At 42.4% G+C, this 16,754-nt stretch overlaps 1 protein-coding gene across 2 annotated transcripts in view; it reads left to right on the forward strand.

Annotated features, from left to right (window-relative positions):
* Nucleotides 1-230: 230 nt before the first annotated feature.
* The window catches only part of LOC144671268 (ubiquitin-associated and SH3 domain-containing protein B-like), a 126,937-nt gene continuing 110,413 nt past the window's right edge, over nt 231-16,754 (forward strand). The window contains exon 1 of one of the 2 annotated variants that reach the window (XM_078533081.1): nt 231-635. In XM_078533081.1, coding sequence (XP_078389207.1) covers nt 508-635 — 128 coding nt within the window. In that variant the 5' untranslated portion in view covers nt 231-507. The remainder of the gene's footprint in view (nt 636-16,754) is intronic. The other variant, XM_078533087.1, reaches the window with a different exon arrangement.

Raw genomic sequence — 16,754 nt, forward strand, 5'->3', positions numbered from 1 at the left:
TTCACCTGCCTTCTCCCCGTAACCTTTGATCCCCTTACCAATCAAGAACTTATCTATCTCGGTCTTAAATACACTCAATGACCTGGCCTCCACAGCCTTCTGTGGCAATGAATTCCATAGATTCACCACTCTCTGGCTAAAGAAGTTTCTCCTCATCTCTGCTATAAAAGGGAGGAGGGAGGGAAGATGATTATACTATTCCCCAGCTCATTCATAAATTAGTCATTTACAGAGCTGGAGTGATACAGCAGCACCTCATTAGAAATGTTTCCTCTCTCCTCCATGCATGCCCTTGTGTAATATTTTAAGGAGGCGATAGTTAAGACTTCCGACCGCCGTGTGGTTTAAGTGAATGTCGCCTGGGTGACTTTAGTCTCCTGTATATGTACCAGGAAGTCGATTTTTTACGCTGTTGGGCTGTGCTTGTGTGAAAGACTCTCTCTCTCTCTGAATGCTGTAGATGCGAGGACTGTTTTTTCTGGAATGGCACTTTAATTTCCACACAGCATGGCTACTAAGGAAGAGCTGTACACCAAAGTTGTACCCAGAAAGAATCGGCAGAACCGACCTGGGACCGTCAAACATGGGTCGACTCTGGAGGTTTTCTTATCAATGGGATTCCCTAAAGCCCGAGCGTAAGTTGGATGAGTTCAAATGGATCTATTTTGCTCTCTGTTTCTTTGTGGCTCTGTTGTTACTGTATCCAAATGGCGCTGCCCCTGATACTGTGTTTCCATTTGATGTAACGTTTCTGTCTGGTAACATTGGTCTTGCTACATTGTTGGGAAGGGAGTTGTCACATGGCCTATTCTAAAAACCTGTTCAAAATACGGAATAGGCTGAAAACGCCCAGTCTCCCTGAAAAAGGGAGGGGGGGGTGGAGATGCCAGTTAATGTTTCGGGGCCTCACTATCTCCCCATCGTATTTGCATTTTTATATTAAAAAAAACTTAAGCTTTAAACGGGCCCCTTTCTAACCCTCTCCCTCTCTCTCTCTGTCCTCTCCTCCATCTCTCTCTCCCTCTCCCCCTCTCTCACACACAATAATAACACTGAAATCTAGGGCCTGCAGTCAGGAAGCTGGGCGATTGTCCCGGGTTGTTTTGGAACTGGATGGAGTGGTTACGTTGCAGTTTTTAGTGTCGGTCACCCGGAGTCTCTCTGGATGGTTTAAGGGGAGAGGGAGAGGGAGAGGGCAACATCCCCTCCGCCCACCCGGGGCTGTGTGAATTTCACCAGTGCGTTAGTTTCAACAGGGGACGTGTGTCTGTTTCATTCATCCCCGTCTTTCCTCCCACTCCCTCTCCCCCCCTCTCTCTCCCTCTCCCCCCCTCTCTCTCCCTCTCCCTCCCTCTCCCTCCCTCTCCCCCCCTCTCTCTCCCTCTCCCCCCCTCTCTCTCCCTCTCCCCCCCTCTCTCTCCCTCTCTCTCCCTCTCCCCCCCTCTCTCTCCCTCTCCCCCCCTCTCTCTCTCTCTCCCCCCCCTCCTCCCATTTTTTAAAAGCCTGTTTGAATGCTGGTGATTTTGCTAACACGTGAATTTTGTGCGGATTACAATGAGCCGTGGAGAAAAAAAAGCAGAAAAAAAAATACTGCGGATGCTGGAAATCTGAAATAAGACCAGAAAATGCTGGAATTGCTCAGCAGGTCAGGCAGTTCCCGTGGAGAGAGAGAGAGAGAGAGAAAGAGTTAACGTTTTGGGTCGATAACCTTTCAGGACCTGCTGAGTATTTCCTACATTTTCCGTTTTTATTACAATGCGCTATGTTAGCATTCGGTGCAATGTGAACATGATATCCTGTGCTCACCAAAAGCACTCATGGAAACCCATTTTCCTCCCTCCCTCCCCCTCCAAGCCGCTTTTGGAAAAGGTGAATGCGGCAAAAATCCTTCTCCCAGGATTTTCTGACCGAAACATTTTGGCTCCGTGACCACGGAAAGATTACTTGGCTGTTTTTTTTTTGCTGGTTCACAGGGCGACACTCCTGACAATCTTGTAGCAATATTTCCTCCACCAAGATGCAAGATTTTTAAAAAATATATATATATTTTTGTTGCAACTGTGCTTTGAAGAATCCCAGCTAACCCCCAAATCCCCCTCCCTATAGTTTCTGCAGGGCTACTTTTTATAACTGTCCTCAAAATGGAGAACCGCTTTAGCTAAATTGGGATCACGACCCTAAATTCACAGGCTCAGGGCAAGGGGTTTGAGGGGAGTAAATATGGAGAAGCTGCTCTTTCACTGGCAGCATGGTCAGTAACCAGAAGACAGTTCAGATAATTTGGCAAAGGAACCAGAGGGGAGATCAGGAAACACATTTTAATGCAGCAAGTTGTGATCTGGAATGTGCTGCCTGAAAGGGCGGTGGAAGCAGATTTAATTTAATAGTAACTTTCAAAAGGGAATTGGATAAATACTTACAAAGGGGGGGGAGAAAAAAGGTTAGAGAGCAGCGGGAATAATGGGATAGCTCTTTCAGAGTTAGAACAGGCACGATGGACCAAATGGCTTCCTTCTGTGCTGTAAGATTCTATGAAGTCAAGATCTGCTTCTGTCCCCTGCTGTCTGTGGTTCTGTGTGATTTACAATCTGTGTTTGTGTCCACTTATTCATTTCTGTAGAAAACTAAACCGAATGTCCTTGCCTATGTCTAAGAAAGAACAAATTGCATTTACATAACACCTTGCATAACTTCTGGAATTCAGAGTTTCTGTTCTGAGGAATTTTTTTTTCCCTGCAATGTGCTCATTGGCCTTTCCAGATTTAGTAATTGTAGCACAATCACCTCTCCTCCGTTTTAACGTGTGTATGCTTGTTTCATTACTTTGTCCATTGGTGTGTCCTCCATCTTAACAGGAGATGTGAAGCTTCACCCCTGAAGCTGCTGGTGGACTCCAGGAGCCCAGTGATCTTGGGCTGTGCCTTGCTGATTCAGTGCTGAGCTGATTCCTCACTCTCAGCAGGCATTGCCCTAGTGTGAAGCTTATTGTTCCCATACAGTGAATTCCTGATCTCAGTCGGGTAGACACTGGGAGAAGTGGAACATTATGTTTAGCTAACTTGATTCAGTTTTTTTAATCAGGTAATAGAGAGGGCGGACGAGGGTAACCCAGTTGATGTAATATACATAGACTTCCAAATGGCATTTGATAAAGTGCCACAGAATAGGCTTGTCGGCAATGTTGAAGCCCATTGAATAAAAGGGACAGGGACAGTATGGATACGAAGTTGGGTGAACATTTTTTTGGACCAGAGAATGGTATACAGTGGGGCTTCCCAATGGGCTGTATTAAGACCACTGCTTTTCTGTGTGAAGTGATAGATGGAGAGGCAATATTTCAAGATATCATTCTCAAAGAAGCAGAGGCAGAAATTGTTGAAGGTGGCAGGGTGGGTTGAGAAAGTGGTTGATATAGCATACAGGATCCTGAGCTTTATAAATAGAGGCGTAGGGTACAAAAACAAGGAATTTATTAATTGAATTTAAATTGTACCATTGTCTATGGCAGGATTTGAACCTATGCCCTTTGAGCCTTTAGGCTACTAACCCAGTGACATTACCACTATGCCACTGCCTCCACCCAATAAGGAATTTAAGATGAACCTCGATCAGGGTCTGGATGGAGTAGATAGGGTGAAACTATTCCCATTGGCAGAATCTGGTTGAGAACCAGATGAGATCGATTTAAATAGATTGGTGATATGAGGAAAACTTTTTCCACGCAGAGTGGTTAGGATGCACTGCCCGAGAGTGTGCTGGAGGCAGATTTCATCGTGGCTTTCAAAAGGAAATTGTAAAATTATCTGAAGAAAATATTTTCAGGAAAGGGATAGGGTAGTGGGACTAGCTGAGTTCTCTTGCAGAGAGCTGGCATGAACACAATGGGCTGAATGGCCTGATTCTGTGCTGTAAGCATTATATGATAAAGAATAGGAGTTCGCTTCCCTTATCACCACTGTGCCAACCTAGGCGAAATCGAGGAGTGTTAACACGGGCCACATATGCACTTCTTATGTGTCAGCTGTGTCTCAGTGGGTAGCACTCTCACCTTCCGACTCTGAAGGTTCTGGGTTCAAGTCCCACTCTTGGAGGCTTGAGCACAAAATCCAGGCTGACACTGCCTGTGTGATACTGAGGGAGCGCTACACTGTCGGAGGAGCCCTCTTTCGGATGCAACTTTCAACCAAAGTCCTATCTGCTCCTTCAGGTGGACCTCAAAAGATCCCCAGCACGATTCTGAAGAAAAACAGGGGAGTTTTCCCTGGTCTCTGGCTGATATTCATCTTTAAACCAACCGCTTAAAATCAGATGACTTGATCATTTTTATGGTGATGTTTGTTTGTGATAACTTGCTGTGTGCAAATTGGCAGCTGCGTTTCCTACACTACAACAGTGACAATATTTAATTAGCTGTATAGCACTTTGGAACATTCTGAGGTCACCAAATAGACTCTAGAAATGAGAGTTCTTTTTGCTTCTGTAAGTGATGTGCATTTGTGACCTCACTTAACAGGCACTAAGACCCTATTGGAAAGATTGCACCTAAACCAGTGCTCCTATGATATTGTTAATGCAGTGTTTTAAACTGCTCCTAGCGCTCATCTTTTCTGTACTTTACCCCAGCAATATACGGCTCAAAATGCTACTCACCAGACCCAAGGTTAGCAGCGTAAAATCTATAATTGTGTATTGCTGCATTTTTTTTCGTGAATCAAGTGGTTTGCATTTCATAGAATCACAGACATTGCAGTGAAACCATTGATGTATCTTCATGAAAGCATTAATATTCTTAATACATGCACGGGCAGTAGAACTTTCTGGCGCTCGATTACACATTAATTGCAGCAAAGAAATGCCAGCTCTATTTGAAACCTTCAGCGTGAATGGCATCAAACGTCAACAATGCTGCAAGCCCAAAACCAAGTCAAACTAACCTAATAAATTAACGAGCACAAAAAAAAATACCAGTGGTGATTTTGGGAATGAAGAGGGAGAACTGCAAATACTGGACTAAATCTGAGCATCAAATCAGAATGATAGCAATGAACAACCGGTTTATCAGACTTTTGGAATGATGGGCTGAATGGCCTCCTCCAGTGATTTATATAATTCCATGTGAAATATTTAATGTTTTGGATCTCCACTTGAGGGGAACATGGCCCCTAAATTTGTTATTTTGACTTTGGACTTGGAACAGGATGGAGGGTTGTAAACCAAGTTTGATGTTATTGAGACTCATTAATACCTGAACAAAACAGCACTCAGAAAGATTCATGGAATGTAAGCTTTTATCTCAATGGGGCTGCAGGATAGAGCCTTAGTCAGATGCTATTCAGAGTACTGTGTTCAGTTCTGGGCATTGCACCTCACAAAGGATTTACTGGCCTTGGAATGGTTGCAACAGATTCACCAGAATGATACCAGCCATAGATTTAAAAAGTTTGGCTAAAGAACTGGAGGGGTAATGAGAATTTCCACACACTGGGGTGTCGTGATCACAAGCTCAAAGATTGCTGGAATCAATTCCATAGATTTCAAAGGCAATTGGACGTGTGCTTGAAGAGGACAAATTAGCAGAGTTATGGGGGGAAAAGCTAGAGTATGGGACTAATTGGTTAGGTCATTCAAATTGCCAACAGAGATGAGATGGGCTGAATGGCCTCCCTCAGTGCTGTAAGATTCTGTGATCCAGTAAAAGGTTGAAATTGAGGCCAAATTGCATTGAATAGGCTTGTATTTTTTTCAGTTTAGAAGATTGAGAGATGATCTAATCGCAATATTTAATATGATCGAGATTGAGTAGGGTAGGCACAGAGAAACACATTCCCATGGTAGGGCAGTCCAGGATATGGGGGGCACAATCTTAAGAATAGAGCTAGATCATTTGGAAATGAAATCAGGAGGCACTTTTTAAACACACGAGTTCTGGGAATTTGGAATCCTCTTTTGCCCCAAAGACTGAGGGGATGTTTGGTCAGTTAACACGTTAAGACTGAAATTGATAGATTTTTTTTTAATTGGCTAGGGGTGTAATGCAGAGATCAGCCATGATCTAATTGAATGGCGGAACAGTTTTGAACAGCTGAATGGCACCAGGGTATATGGAACAGAGGAGGTTATATGGAGTTAGGTCACAAATCAGCCACAATCTCATTAGATGGCGGAATAGTCTCGCATTGGTATTCCTGTGATCGTCCTGATGAGTGCAGGATGAAAAGTTTCAACAAAATGTCTCTTTTTTTTTCTAGCAATACTCAACATTTTACGTATAGAAACTTTGGCCTTCCTGCTCCATCTAACCGGTTCTTTCTCATGCTGATACTCTGAGACACAGAAAATAATTTTGTTTTGTAATTGTTGGGGTGTCTGTGTCAATATGTGAAAGCTGGTGAGGAAGTTGTTTAAAGTGAGGTGCGCAAAATAGAAGCAGTGCAAAGCGGTACAAAGCTGAGACTGTTGCTGAGCGCTGGAAATCCTGTTTCCATTGCTCTGACATCAGTGACTCGTTTTACTTCCCAGCAGCAAAACAACAGAATTGAAAATATTTGTTTAATCAAAAAAAAACAGCTTTAAAAATGATGAGTCCTTGTTGAACTACCTACCACTTTTTATAAATTGAATTATCGTCTATATAATGGTATAATTGCCATCAGTTGAATAACGATGGACATATGCCAGTGATAAATATAAGAATAGATTCTATTGAATGGGCTACCATTGGGAATCTGTTATTTAACAAACTATATAATACACAGCATATAATACACTAACTGTTACCATGGTAACAATCCTGTCTTAGCCTCTGGATAGGTAGCTTCAACATGTTGAATGAAAGATTTGAGAAGTATTAGAAATGTGTGTTATAGATTTAACAGTCCTAAATTGACACTCCACAGCTGCAGTGAAAAAGAAATTGTTTTACATTCTTAAATAAAAAGGTAAAAGCTGATCACGTATCTGTAATTTTGAAGTTTTTATCCTTGTTCTCAGATTTTCCATGGCTTTGCCCCTTCCGATCTCTAACCTCCTACAACCCTCTGGGATCTCTGCATTGTTCCAATTCTGGCCTCTTGCGCATCCCCGATTTTTGATCACACCACTATTGGCAACTGTGCCTTCAGCTGCCTAGGCGCTGTCTGATCACGCTGATGTGGAGCACCTTAGGACACTTTAGTTTGTTTAAAGGTGTTATGAAAATGCAACTTGTTGTGGTAACGAGTAAAGGTACGTAAACATTTGGATTCAGATCACTGTCAAAATCAGGAATGGTTCTGATGGGGAATATGCATCTAAAATGGTGACCACCTTTGGAGCTGCTGAGAAGCCTGTGTATTTTCAGAATGTTCTGCATGTGAATTAGATCCTCTCTAGCCTTTTTTCTAAGGCTGTGTGTGAACCACCTTTTAGCTGTCAGACATCATTTTCATCCCTTGAGAAAAGTGAAAGTTTTGGAACTGCAGCATTAACTTGTGTTTCTCAGCAACCAACGGCACAATTAATTCACAGTAATTTAACACCATTGTGACTTTGGCGACATGGACCGCTGTGCAGCAGTTTCAGGTGTCAGCTGTGGCTCGGTGGGTAGCACTCTTGCCTCGGAGCCTAAAGATAGTGGGTTCAACTCCAATTCCAGAGACCTCTGCACAAAATCCAAGTTAAGACTTCAGTACGGTGCTGAAAGAATGCTGCAGTGGATGAGGTGCAGCTTTTTTTTTTGGGTGTGATGCTAAACCAAGGCTCTGCCTGGGTGCAAAATTAAATAAATAAATCACATGGTGCCATTACAAAGATTTGATCATACCTCATGGCTGTTTTTGGGAGCTTGCTGTGTGCAAATTGGCTTCCATGTTCCTTGCATTATATGAAAACTTTATTGGCTGTGAAGTGTTTAAAATGTCATGAATGGTGCTATATAAATGGAAGTCTTTCTTGTAGATTGTAAAAGTAATGCATATAAGCATTGACAGAACGTTTATTTGGACATCATATGCGCAGCTAATGTAGATTTCTTGAAATTTGGCTAATTGTGTATTCCAAACCAACAATAACAACCAAAGCGGGAGGGAAATGTGATAATTTAACACCAAGAAAGCAGATGGAGGAACTACTTATTAGGAAAGACTAAAGATCTCTGAAAATAAGAGAAGAATGAAGAAAGAGAGATTATCGCCCCCAGGCAAAGGTGAATCTGTTGCTTACGTGAATATTTTTTTGTAAATAAAGTATTTTTTTTTAAGGACCAGATTATTCAAATTTGGAGGGGGATTTAGCAAATAAGTCCTGAAGTTTAATGATTTGTTTGTGTCACATTTAAATACAGATCCAGAAATATTTGACAAAGCGGGAGAGATGCAAATTACCATTTTTTAAAAAAGGTACTTTGATCTTCATAAATTCACACCATAAATAGAGAATAAAGAAGTTGCATGTTACAAATGGGATTGCCAAATATCCAGGATTGTCCAGGACACAGCTGTCAGCAAAACCTGGAGAAAAATTATAGGGATCATTTTATTTTTTAAAAAAAAGCATTGTGATTTTTTTTTTCATTTTCTTTTTAATGCTTTCATTTATTAGTCATTAAATTATTGGAGATGGAATTAAAAGGTAGTTTAATGCACAGTCAAGCATCATTAATTGGGTGATTTAAGAGTCAGTTAGTTGTGATCACAAACTTTCAGTTCCAGGTAAGGTATAATATCAGCTCCTGATGTTATATAATATATAGCAGCAGGAGCAAAGTAAAGCAGCCTGCTCTCTCCTCCTCTCCAGTGGAATGCTTATCAGTGTCACAAACAGAATTTGTGTTTTATTGTTATCTGTGGTCAAAGTGTGTTTTTGTGCAAGGTCGTTGTGTTTTCTTACCCTCGGAGTGACTTGTCCCAGTTTTAAAAGTTTCCAGCAGCAAGCTTTTTTGTGACTTTAAAAACAAAGATTATTTTTTTATCACATACTTACCCCACAGGTTTAAAGTGATGTCTCTCTCACACACACACACACGACCACCATACATACAAAAATTAAATACAGATGAAGGAAAAAAAAGCAATATGGTTACAAGTAGTATTTATTGCAGTCTATTTTGTAACTGGCCTGTAGTTTCTTAGATGAATTGATGCTTTAGCTGGAGTGGAGGTCTTGTAAAGCGCAGAATTCTCAGTAAGCTGTGAGGCTTCTTGTAGTTGAATTGCCAGAAGGCTGGCTCTCAGGTGAACTTGAAGATGGAACAGGTTAGGGGAGAATCATTCTCCCACTTTACCTTGGCTGTGTGGTTGTCTTGATGGCTTTTCAGTGGTGTTTCAATGGTGCATGTCATGGTGTTTCCTAATTAGAATAGCTTCTGTTGTTAGAAAAAAGAACAGATAATCAACATGGCTGTTTTAACTTTGTGACCTGTGATGAGCCCAAAGTCATTTTTACAAAAAAAGGTGGTGGGTTGGGATGATACACGTCCTGTGTTGGAGCCTTTCACGCTTTGAGACGTCCAAGTTCTTTGTATTGTGATGGCTCCACGTCCAAACACAGTGAAAGGTCGATTGGGGTTATTTCATATTCCTCTACCACCAGTGGAGTTCAATGTCTGTTGTCCACAGTGAAACGTGGAGACGAGTTGACTGCAAACCCAATCATCTGTAAGTTTTGGACCATTCTTAAGCAATGAGATGTACGAATTTCTCAAGTGACTGAGAGGTTCCTTCACTCAGTTCCGTATTTAATCAGGTATTGGCTGCAGACTCTGTCTAACAGTTCAAATGTCAAATAAGTCACATGGTGTGCTGCAGCTATCTTAAGCTTTTGGTGTCGGTTTTTTTTAACAAAAATGATAGCTTTAAAATTTGCAATACCTTCATGCCTGTACTGGGTGTGACACCAGCCACCTATCTGTGCTAATGTGACATTTTCTGTGTATTTTCCTGGCTACCGCAGATTTTATGCCAAATGTATGAGCTGTTCAGTGGATTTATACCCACTGGGAGATGGTTCACTTGCTCACGTTTTTACCCGCCTCCTCAGACTAAGTGTTTGGTTGACCATCCTAATATCTCATGTGGCACATTCTTTTTTTTTTTGAGTCATTTAATTCAATTGTGAAACACCTCGGGACATTTGACTACATTAAAGGCCCAAATGAATACAACTTTTTGCCATTGGGGTTTTCCCTGTGTGTGGGAGAGGGGCAGACTCCGGCTCGACTTGTGGTGCTGCCCCTGCAGTGGAATATCCTGCTGAAGCTCTCACCCTCGGCTCACGTGAAGAATGGCCGCTTGGGGAAAGGCAGCTGGAGATTTTTGTTTTGGAATGTGCCTGTAAAGTGCCTTGGGGACATTTCATTCAATTAAAGGCGCAGTATAAATAGAAGTTGTTGTAAAGCACCTTGTGACATTTCACTACGTTAAAGGTGCTATATAAATGCAAATTGTTCAGAGTGATTTCAGGGTTCAAGTATAATAATTTGCAAAACAAGTGTTTAAAGTGTAGGCGCAGGTTCAAATTATTTCTTTTGTCTTTTCATTTGGCTTTAGTACTTGCTGCAAACGTGACGTTTTAAAATATGTCAGCAGTGAGTTACCGTTTTCCGTTTGCTACCCCCACACCCCCTCCCCTCCCCTGCCGTCTTGCTAATTCAGGAACAGTATTGCCGATCCAACTTCCTTAATCTATTGAGCTGGTTTCAGACTCTGAGCTGTGCATCCTGTTTGTATTGTGTACCAGACTTCACCAGAGCCCATTCCCCACTGTCCCCACCCCTCTCCTCCCGGTTTCTGTGTTGCTGAATTCCTGGCGTGCCGTCTGTAAATACACATTGACTTCAGACAGAAAAGGGAGCAGAAGCGAGGACGTGAACACTGACGCCCACCTCTTATTAAACCCCAAAGTGACAACACTGCTACTGCGTGTTCAGTGACCCTCACCCTCTACCCATGTATTTTCATTAAGTTACGCCAAGATAAGCTTTGGCATACCAAAAATCTGCAAGAGTCTTTCTTTCTTGTCAACACCTCCCTCCTCTCTTGGGGGGGAGGGAGGGGGAGGGGGGGGGAATATCAAGAACTTGCATTTATATAGCACTTTTCAATACCACAGGACATCCCAAAGTGTTTTACAGTCGATGAAGCATTTTTTTGAAGTGGAGAAGTATAGGAATCAAACAGCCAATCAGGACACAGCAAGCTCCCACCAGCAGCAATGTGGTAAATGGCCAGATCATCTGTTTTGGCAATTATTGGTTGAAGGATAAATTTTACCCCAGGGCATGGGAGAACTCAACCGCTTTGAGTAAGTGCCATGACCTCTCACATGGCGGCACTTTTCTAGAGGGTGTACACTTTATCCTGTTGTGAACAAAGATGGTAATTATGGACAGCCCTTTAATGCCAAAGTGTGAATTGCTGGAACAGGTTGTGACAACAGCTTGTATTTTGCTGTTTGACATGAAATTTACTCAGAAAAGCCCGAGCTGCTGAAAATGGGAAACAGTATTTTGTTTCTCTAATAATCTGCGTGCAAATAGCCTTGTCTTTTTATGTTAGAGATTCAGATGTGTATTCCCCAGAAGTGTGTAGCAAGAATAAATATTTATCTAGAGAGACCATGGATTTAACTCAGTACTGTGGTAGCATGAGGCTGATTCCAGTAAGCCTGCCAAACTATTGCACAAGCTGTGACAAGCTACTTTTGCAATAGCATCTTTAATGAAGAAATCCTCCTCAAACATTTACAAAAGGATAAAGGTAAGTGAAAAGATTAGATGGTGTACCATGTTGAGATCATCCTGGAGTCTCCAGGAATTGAAGATTTGATCTCTAACACGGTATTGCAAGTAATCTTGGAAAGAAACCATTTGGACGTTTATTCCTGTTTTAAAGTGTGTGTTATGTTCTTCAAACACTTCCCTAATTGGTTATGTCCTAATGCTTTATGTCCTAATGCTTTTACATCCAATCAACTACTTTTCAAGTGCAGTCACTGTTGAAATGTTTAGGGGGAAAAAAAACACATTGGAGATGGAGGAAAATGGATCATTTGACTGAAATTGAGAGTCATCCATTTGCACAACAAAGAGTCCGTTTGCTTTTCACTTGGCTTGGGAAGGAGTAACATGAAGGGAGCAGTTGTGGTGGACCAATGGCGGAGATGCATATCCTGCCCTATCCACAGCAGAACTTCCAGCCTTGGAAGTCACCTACATGCCCACCGGAACCCTACCAAACGCCGCAGATGATGAATGTGGATCTTTGCCTTGAAGGATGAACAAGGAAGGCAGGAGTTAGAGGTGATTGAAAACCTGCCATGACTCTCCCATCAATCGTTGCCCAGCTTGTCCCTCTTCATGGTGTCCTGCCTTCCTCCATAACCAAATCGGCTCCCCATTGGCTGATTCTTCACTGGCAATCACATAGCTTTTCTTCCGCATCTCCGTCCACCAATATTTTTATAACTAGCAAACCAAAGTATTCAAAAAATACTTTAATGTGGGGAAAAGCAACACCCATTTAATTTAACATTTGAGTTTCTCCGAGGTTTTGTTCACAGCAGTGCCCTGGAGAATTAGTATTTAATTCCCGGTGACTCCAGGGCAACCCTGGAGAGTTGGCAACTCTTGAAGAGAAATGCATTTCAATAAAGGACTATAGGATTAGGATGGGCACATGGGTTTTGGGTGACTGTCTGAGTGGAGTATAAATACTTGCCCAAACTGGTTGGATTGAATAGCCCATGTTTCTTTGTTTGGAATATTTATATATTAAAATACTGCGGATGCTGGAAATCTGAAACAAAAACAAAAATACCTGGAAAAACTCAACAGGTCTGACAGCATCTGCGGAGAGGAGCACAGTTGACGTTTCGAGTCCGAATGACTCTTCATCAGCACTAAGGAAATAGAGAAATGAGGCAAAGTATAAGCTGGTAGAGGGGAGAGGGGGGGGGGGGGGGTGGGACAGGTAGAGTTGGATAGGGGACCAGTGATAGGTGGAGGCAAAGACAAGATTTCCAAAGTTGTCATAATCAGAATGACAAAGGGGTGTTGACGGTGGTGATGTTATCTAAGGAATGTGCTAATGGGGACATTAAGGGTAGCAAGCAGGACAAGCTAGTGGCAGATGGCCCTAGTCGGGGTGGGGTGGGGGGGAAGGGATCAAAATGGGCTAAAAGGTGGAGATAGAACAATAGATCGAAATAAATTTTAAAAATAGGTGGGAAAAGAAAAATATATTTTTTTAAATATTATAAATTATTGGAAAAAGGGGGATCGGAAAGGGGGTGGGGATGGAGGAGAGAGTTCATGATCTGAAATTGTTGAACTCAGTATTCAGTCCGGAAGGCTGTAAAGTGCCTAGTCGGAAGATGAGGTGCTGTTCCTCCAGTTTGCGTTGAGCTTCACTGGAACAATGCAGCAGGCCAAGGACGGACATGTGGGCATGAGAGCAGGGTGGTGTGTTGAAATGGCAAGCGACAGGGAGGTCTGGGTCATGCTTGCGGACAGACCGAATATATTAAGCATCTATATTCAACAGTGACTACATTTTGAGTACATTGTTCGTCAAGCACTCTGAAGCATCTTGAAGATGTGAAATGGTTAAGAGAAAGGGAACAATAGCAAAATATTATGGATGCTGGAAATCTGTAATAAAAGCAGAAAATGCTGGAAATACTCAGCAGGTCAGGCAGCTTCATGTGGAGAGAGAAACTCTTAAATCTACTTAGTACATGAACTGGTGCACAGGCTACAGTCTGTCACATTCAATTAAAAAAAAATTTATAGTCCAAACTAGGCACTGATTAGAACATCCACCACTACTACTTCTTTCATGTGGAGAGGGGAACAGATTCAATGGCCTGTTTGTCAGAGAAATAGTTATTCCTTTGTAAAAATTAACTTTTTTACATCTAACCCTGATGTATGTCAGATCTGGGAGACATTGGTGCTTAAAATGGCATTGGTATCAATCTGCTGCTTTAACTGTGATAACCTTGGCTCAGTTGGTATCACCCTCTCTCTTCCTGACCCAGAAGGCTGTTGGTTCAAGTCCCATTCATGCACTGCAACAGAAAACTGAAGCTGGCACATCCTGTTGCTATGGTCCCAAATAAGGTTACCACTGGACAAGCTAGATCCCAGGGTGGAACCCAGCTTGATGGATCCTAACTTTTTGTTTGTTTGCTTAGATATGTAGAGAGGGGCTACTGAACAGAGTCACCAGAGTCAGCTAATGAACTTTTAACAAAAGCATAAAACATTAAACAAGAAAAGATGAACTTTCTTACAATACTCCTTCACCCACAATTATATCTTTACAGATGTATACAGATTTGTAAGGATAACACAAGTTACAAAAGCTATCTTATACTCTCATGTTCACAGTAAGTACACAGTCCATGTACACCTATGGCTCCCTGTGGTCAGACACCCCACACTCTGAAACCAAGTGACAGATGCTATGGATCTCTCCTTGACTCCCCCCAGACACTTATTACAGCGTGAGGCAACCAGTCTCACTGAACTCCGTCTTTCACACGAGGGTTTCCAATCTCCACTTGCCAAGAACTCACCTTGGAATCTTTTCCTAAACTGACTCTTTCTCTCAGACGCCTTCCGCAAGGGTTCACCTCCAGGGTTTTGAACTCTCCTTCCAAGGTTCCTCTCCCCTGGGTCACCACATGCATTCAAGCTTTCTTCCACGCATTCTCTCTCACCGGCTCAGCTGTTAACAGTACACCACTGCTTCACATGCCCATAGCAAGGAGTTACAGACCTTCAATTGCCTCTTTGGGCCTTCTGACTCCTCACAAGCTTTTACATCATTTTGACTTTGCTCCTTGCAGCTTGGAGCCTGGAGCCTTTCTCTGCCTCTCAATCTTAACTTCACTTAACAAGATCTTTTCCAGGTTCCTGTTCTTTCTTGGACTAGAAGGTCTGCTTGGGACTTCCTCCTGTTCCACTCCCCTGGATTTGGGGACCACCTTCTTTAGCTTGGAACCTGTTATCTGTCCCTTTGTTCCAGTCTCTCTCAACTTTTAACCAGCTTTGGCTTGGACTGGCTATCTGCACCTTTTCAGGTTGCTTCTGTTTGGCAGCTGTCTTCAAAACCAACTGAACTCAAAACAGCTCCCTAATCAAATTGCTGTTTCTAGTTCCTTCTGTGCGTGTCTGTGGGAGGGACCTGTCTCCCTGGACCCCTATAAGCAACAGCCCAGTTTTTCTACTCTTGTGCTTGCTTTACTACTTTTTTGTTGTAAACTCATTAGAAATGTAGCCACCTTTTTAAAGTGAAACTAAAACTCAACTTGACCTTTTCTTAACACACGGTTACAGAAATACAAATCAAACTTAAACTTTAAAGCTAAACCTGATTCCTAATACCCACAAATGCCAATATAACTAACTTGAACTATCTCTATTTCCTAACACTGCAGGATTGAGGGAGTATTACACAGTCGGAGATAGTTTGCCTTTTCGGATGAGACATTCCCCTCTCAGGGTGGACATATAAAATCCAAAGGCACTATTTTGTAGAAGAGCAGGGGAGTTCTCCCCAGTGTCCTGGCCAATATGTATCCCACAACCAACATCTTTAACACAGATGATCTGGCTTTTATTCATTGCAATTCATGGGCACCTGCTGTGTGCAAATGAATGTGTTTTCTATGTTACAGCATTGTCTAAACTTCAGGAGTAGGGACACCCTGAAGTCATCAAAGGTGCTATATAAATGCAAGTTCTTTCTTTTCATGTCTCTTCCTTCAAACAGAATTCACCAAAAGAAGTGCAATATTCCCTTGTGCCACTTTGTGTTCTGGGATGGTGGATGTTCTAATCAGTGCCTTGCAGCTTCTCTAGTTCTGACTATAATTTTTTTTTAAATTGAATGTGACAGACTGTGGCCTGTGCACCAGTTCATGCACTAAGTAGATTTGAGAGCAAAAGATGTCCAAGGGAATAACTCCATCCGAAAGTGATGTTGACTGAGCTGCAATTGTTCCTCGTTGAGCTACATTTAAGTGGAGTATACCTTGGGGCAAGAGCAGAATGGAAGCCATTTTCTTTCGTTTGTTTTTTCTGGGTGTTTTTCACCATTTCGTCCAAGTCCTGTCCCCTGATTGCTGTGTAATCAGTTTTCAAGGCCAATGACTTAATGAGGCGTGAAAGGGCATCTCTCCCATCTTTTCCCCAGGATTTCCAAACTCTCCAAATTGCCCTCACTGTTTTATTTTGGGAAGGTGCTTCCCAGGATCTGCTGGACACAGGGAGCTCATTGGACCTGGAAGAGTAGAAGAAACTTCTGGTCCTAGTGCATCTTGCATCGCCGGAACCAGAAGCCATTTCTGAAACCGGTGAGCTGCTCCCTGACGTACTTGAATGATCAGGAAGGTCCTGGCCACTCATCACTTAGTCACAATATATTTTGTATAGATAATGCAATGGTATGTTTGAGTTAATTTGCATAAAAGAAAACCGCCCTTACCCAGCACTAACATTTAAGCTAGAACCCCTGACTTGTCAGATGAATGATTCATTTTCCCCATAGCTGCTTCTCTCTCTCTCTCCTTCTGTCTCTGTGTCTCTTTTCTTTCTATCTCTTGCGCCCCCCCACTCTCTTTTCCCCCCGCCCCGCCACCCTCTCTCCCAGCCTGGGCTATGGGTTCTCAAACGTAGTTTAACAAAAATTGCCAAGTTAATCCTTTGATGTCACACACTGACTAGTACAGAAGGGAAGAGATGTTTCATTGACCACAGCAATTCCAGCTGTAGA

The sequence above is a fragment of the Cetorhinus maximus genome, chromosome 2, assembly GCF_964194155.1.
Source record: "Cetorhinus maximus chromosome 2, sCetMax3.hap1.1, whole genome shotgun sequence".
NCBI classification, from domain to species: domain Eukaryota; kingdom Metazoa; phylum Chordata; class Chondrichthyes; order Lamniformes; family Cetorhinidae; genus Cetorhinus; species Cetorhinus maximus.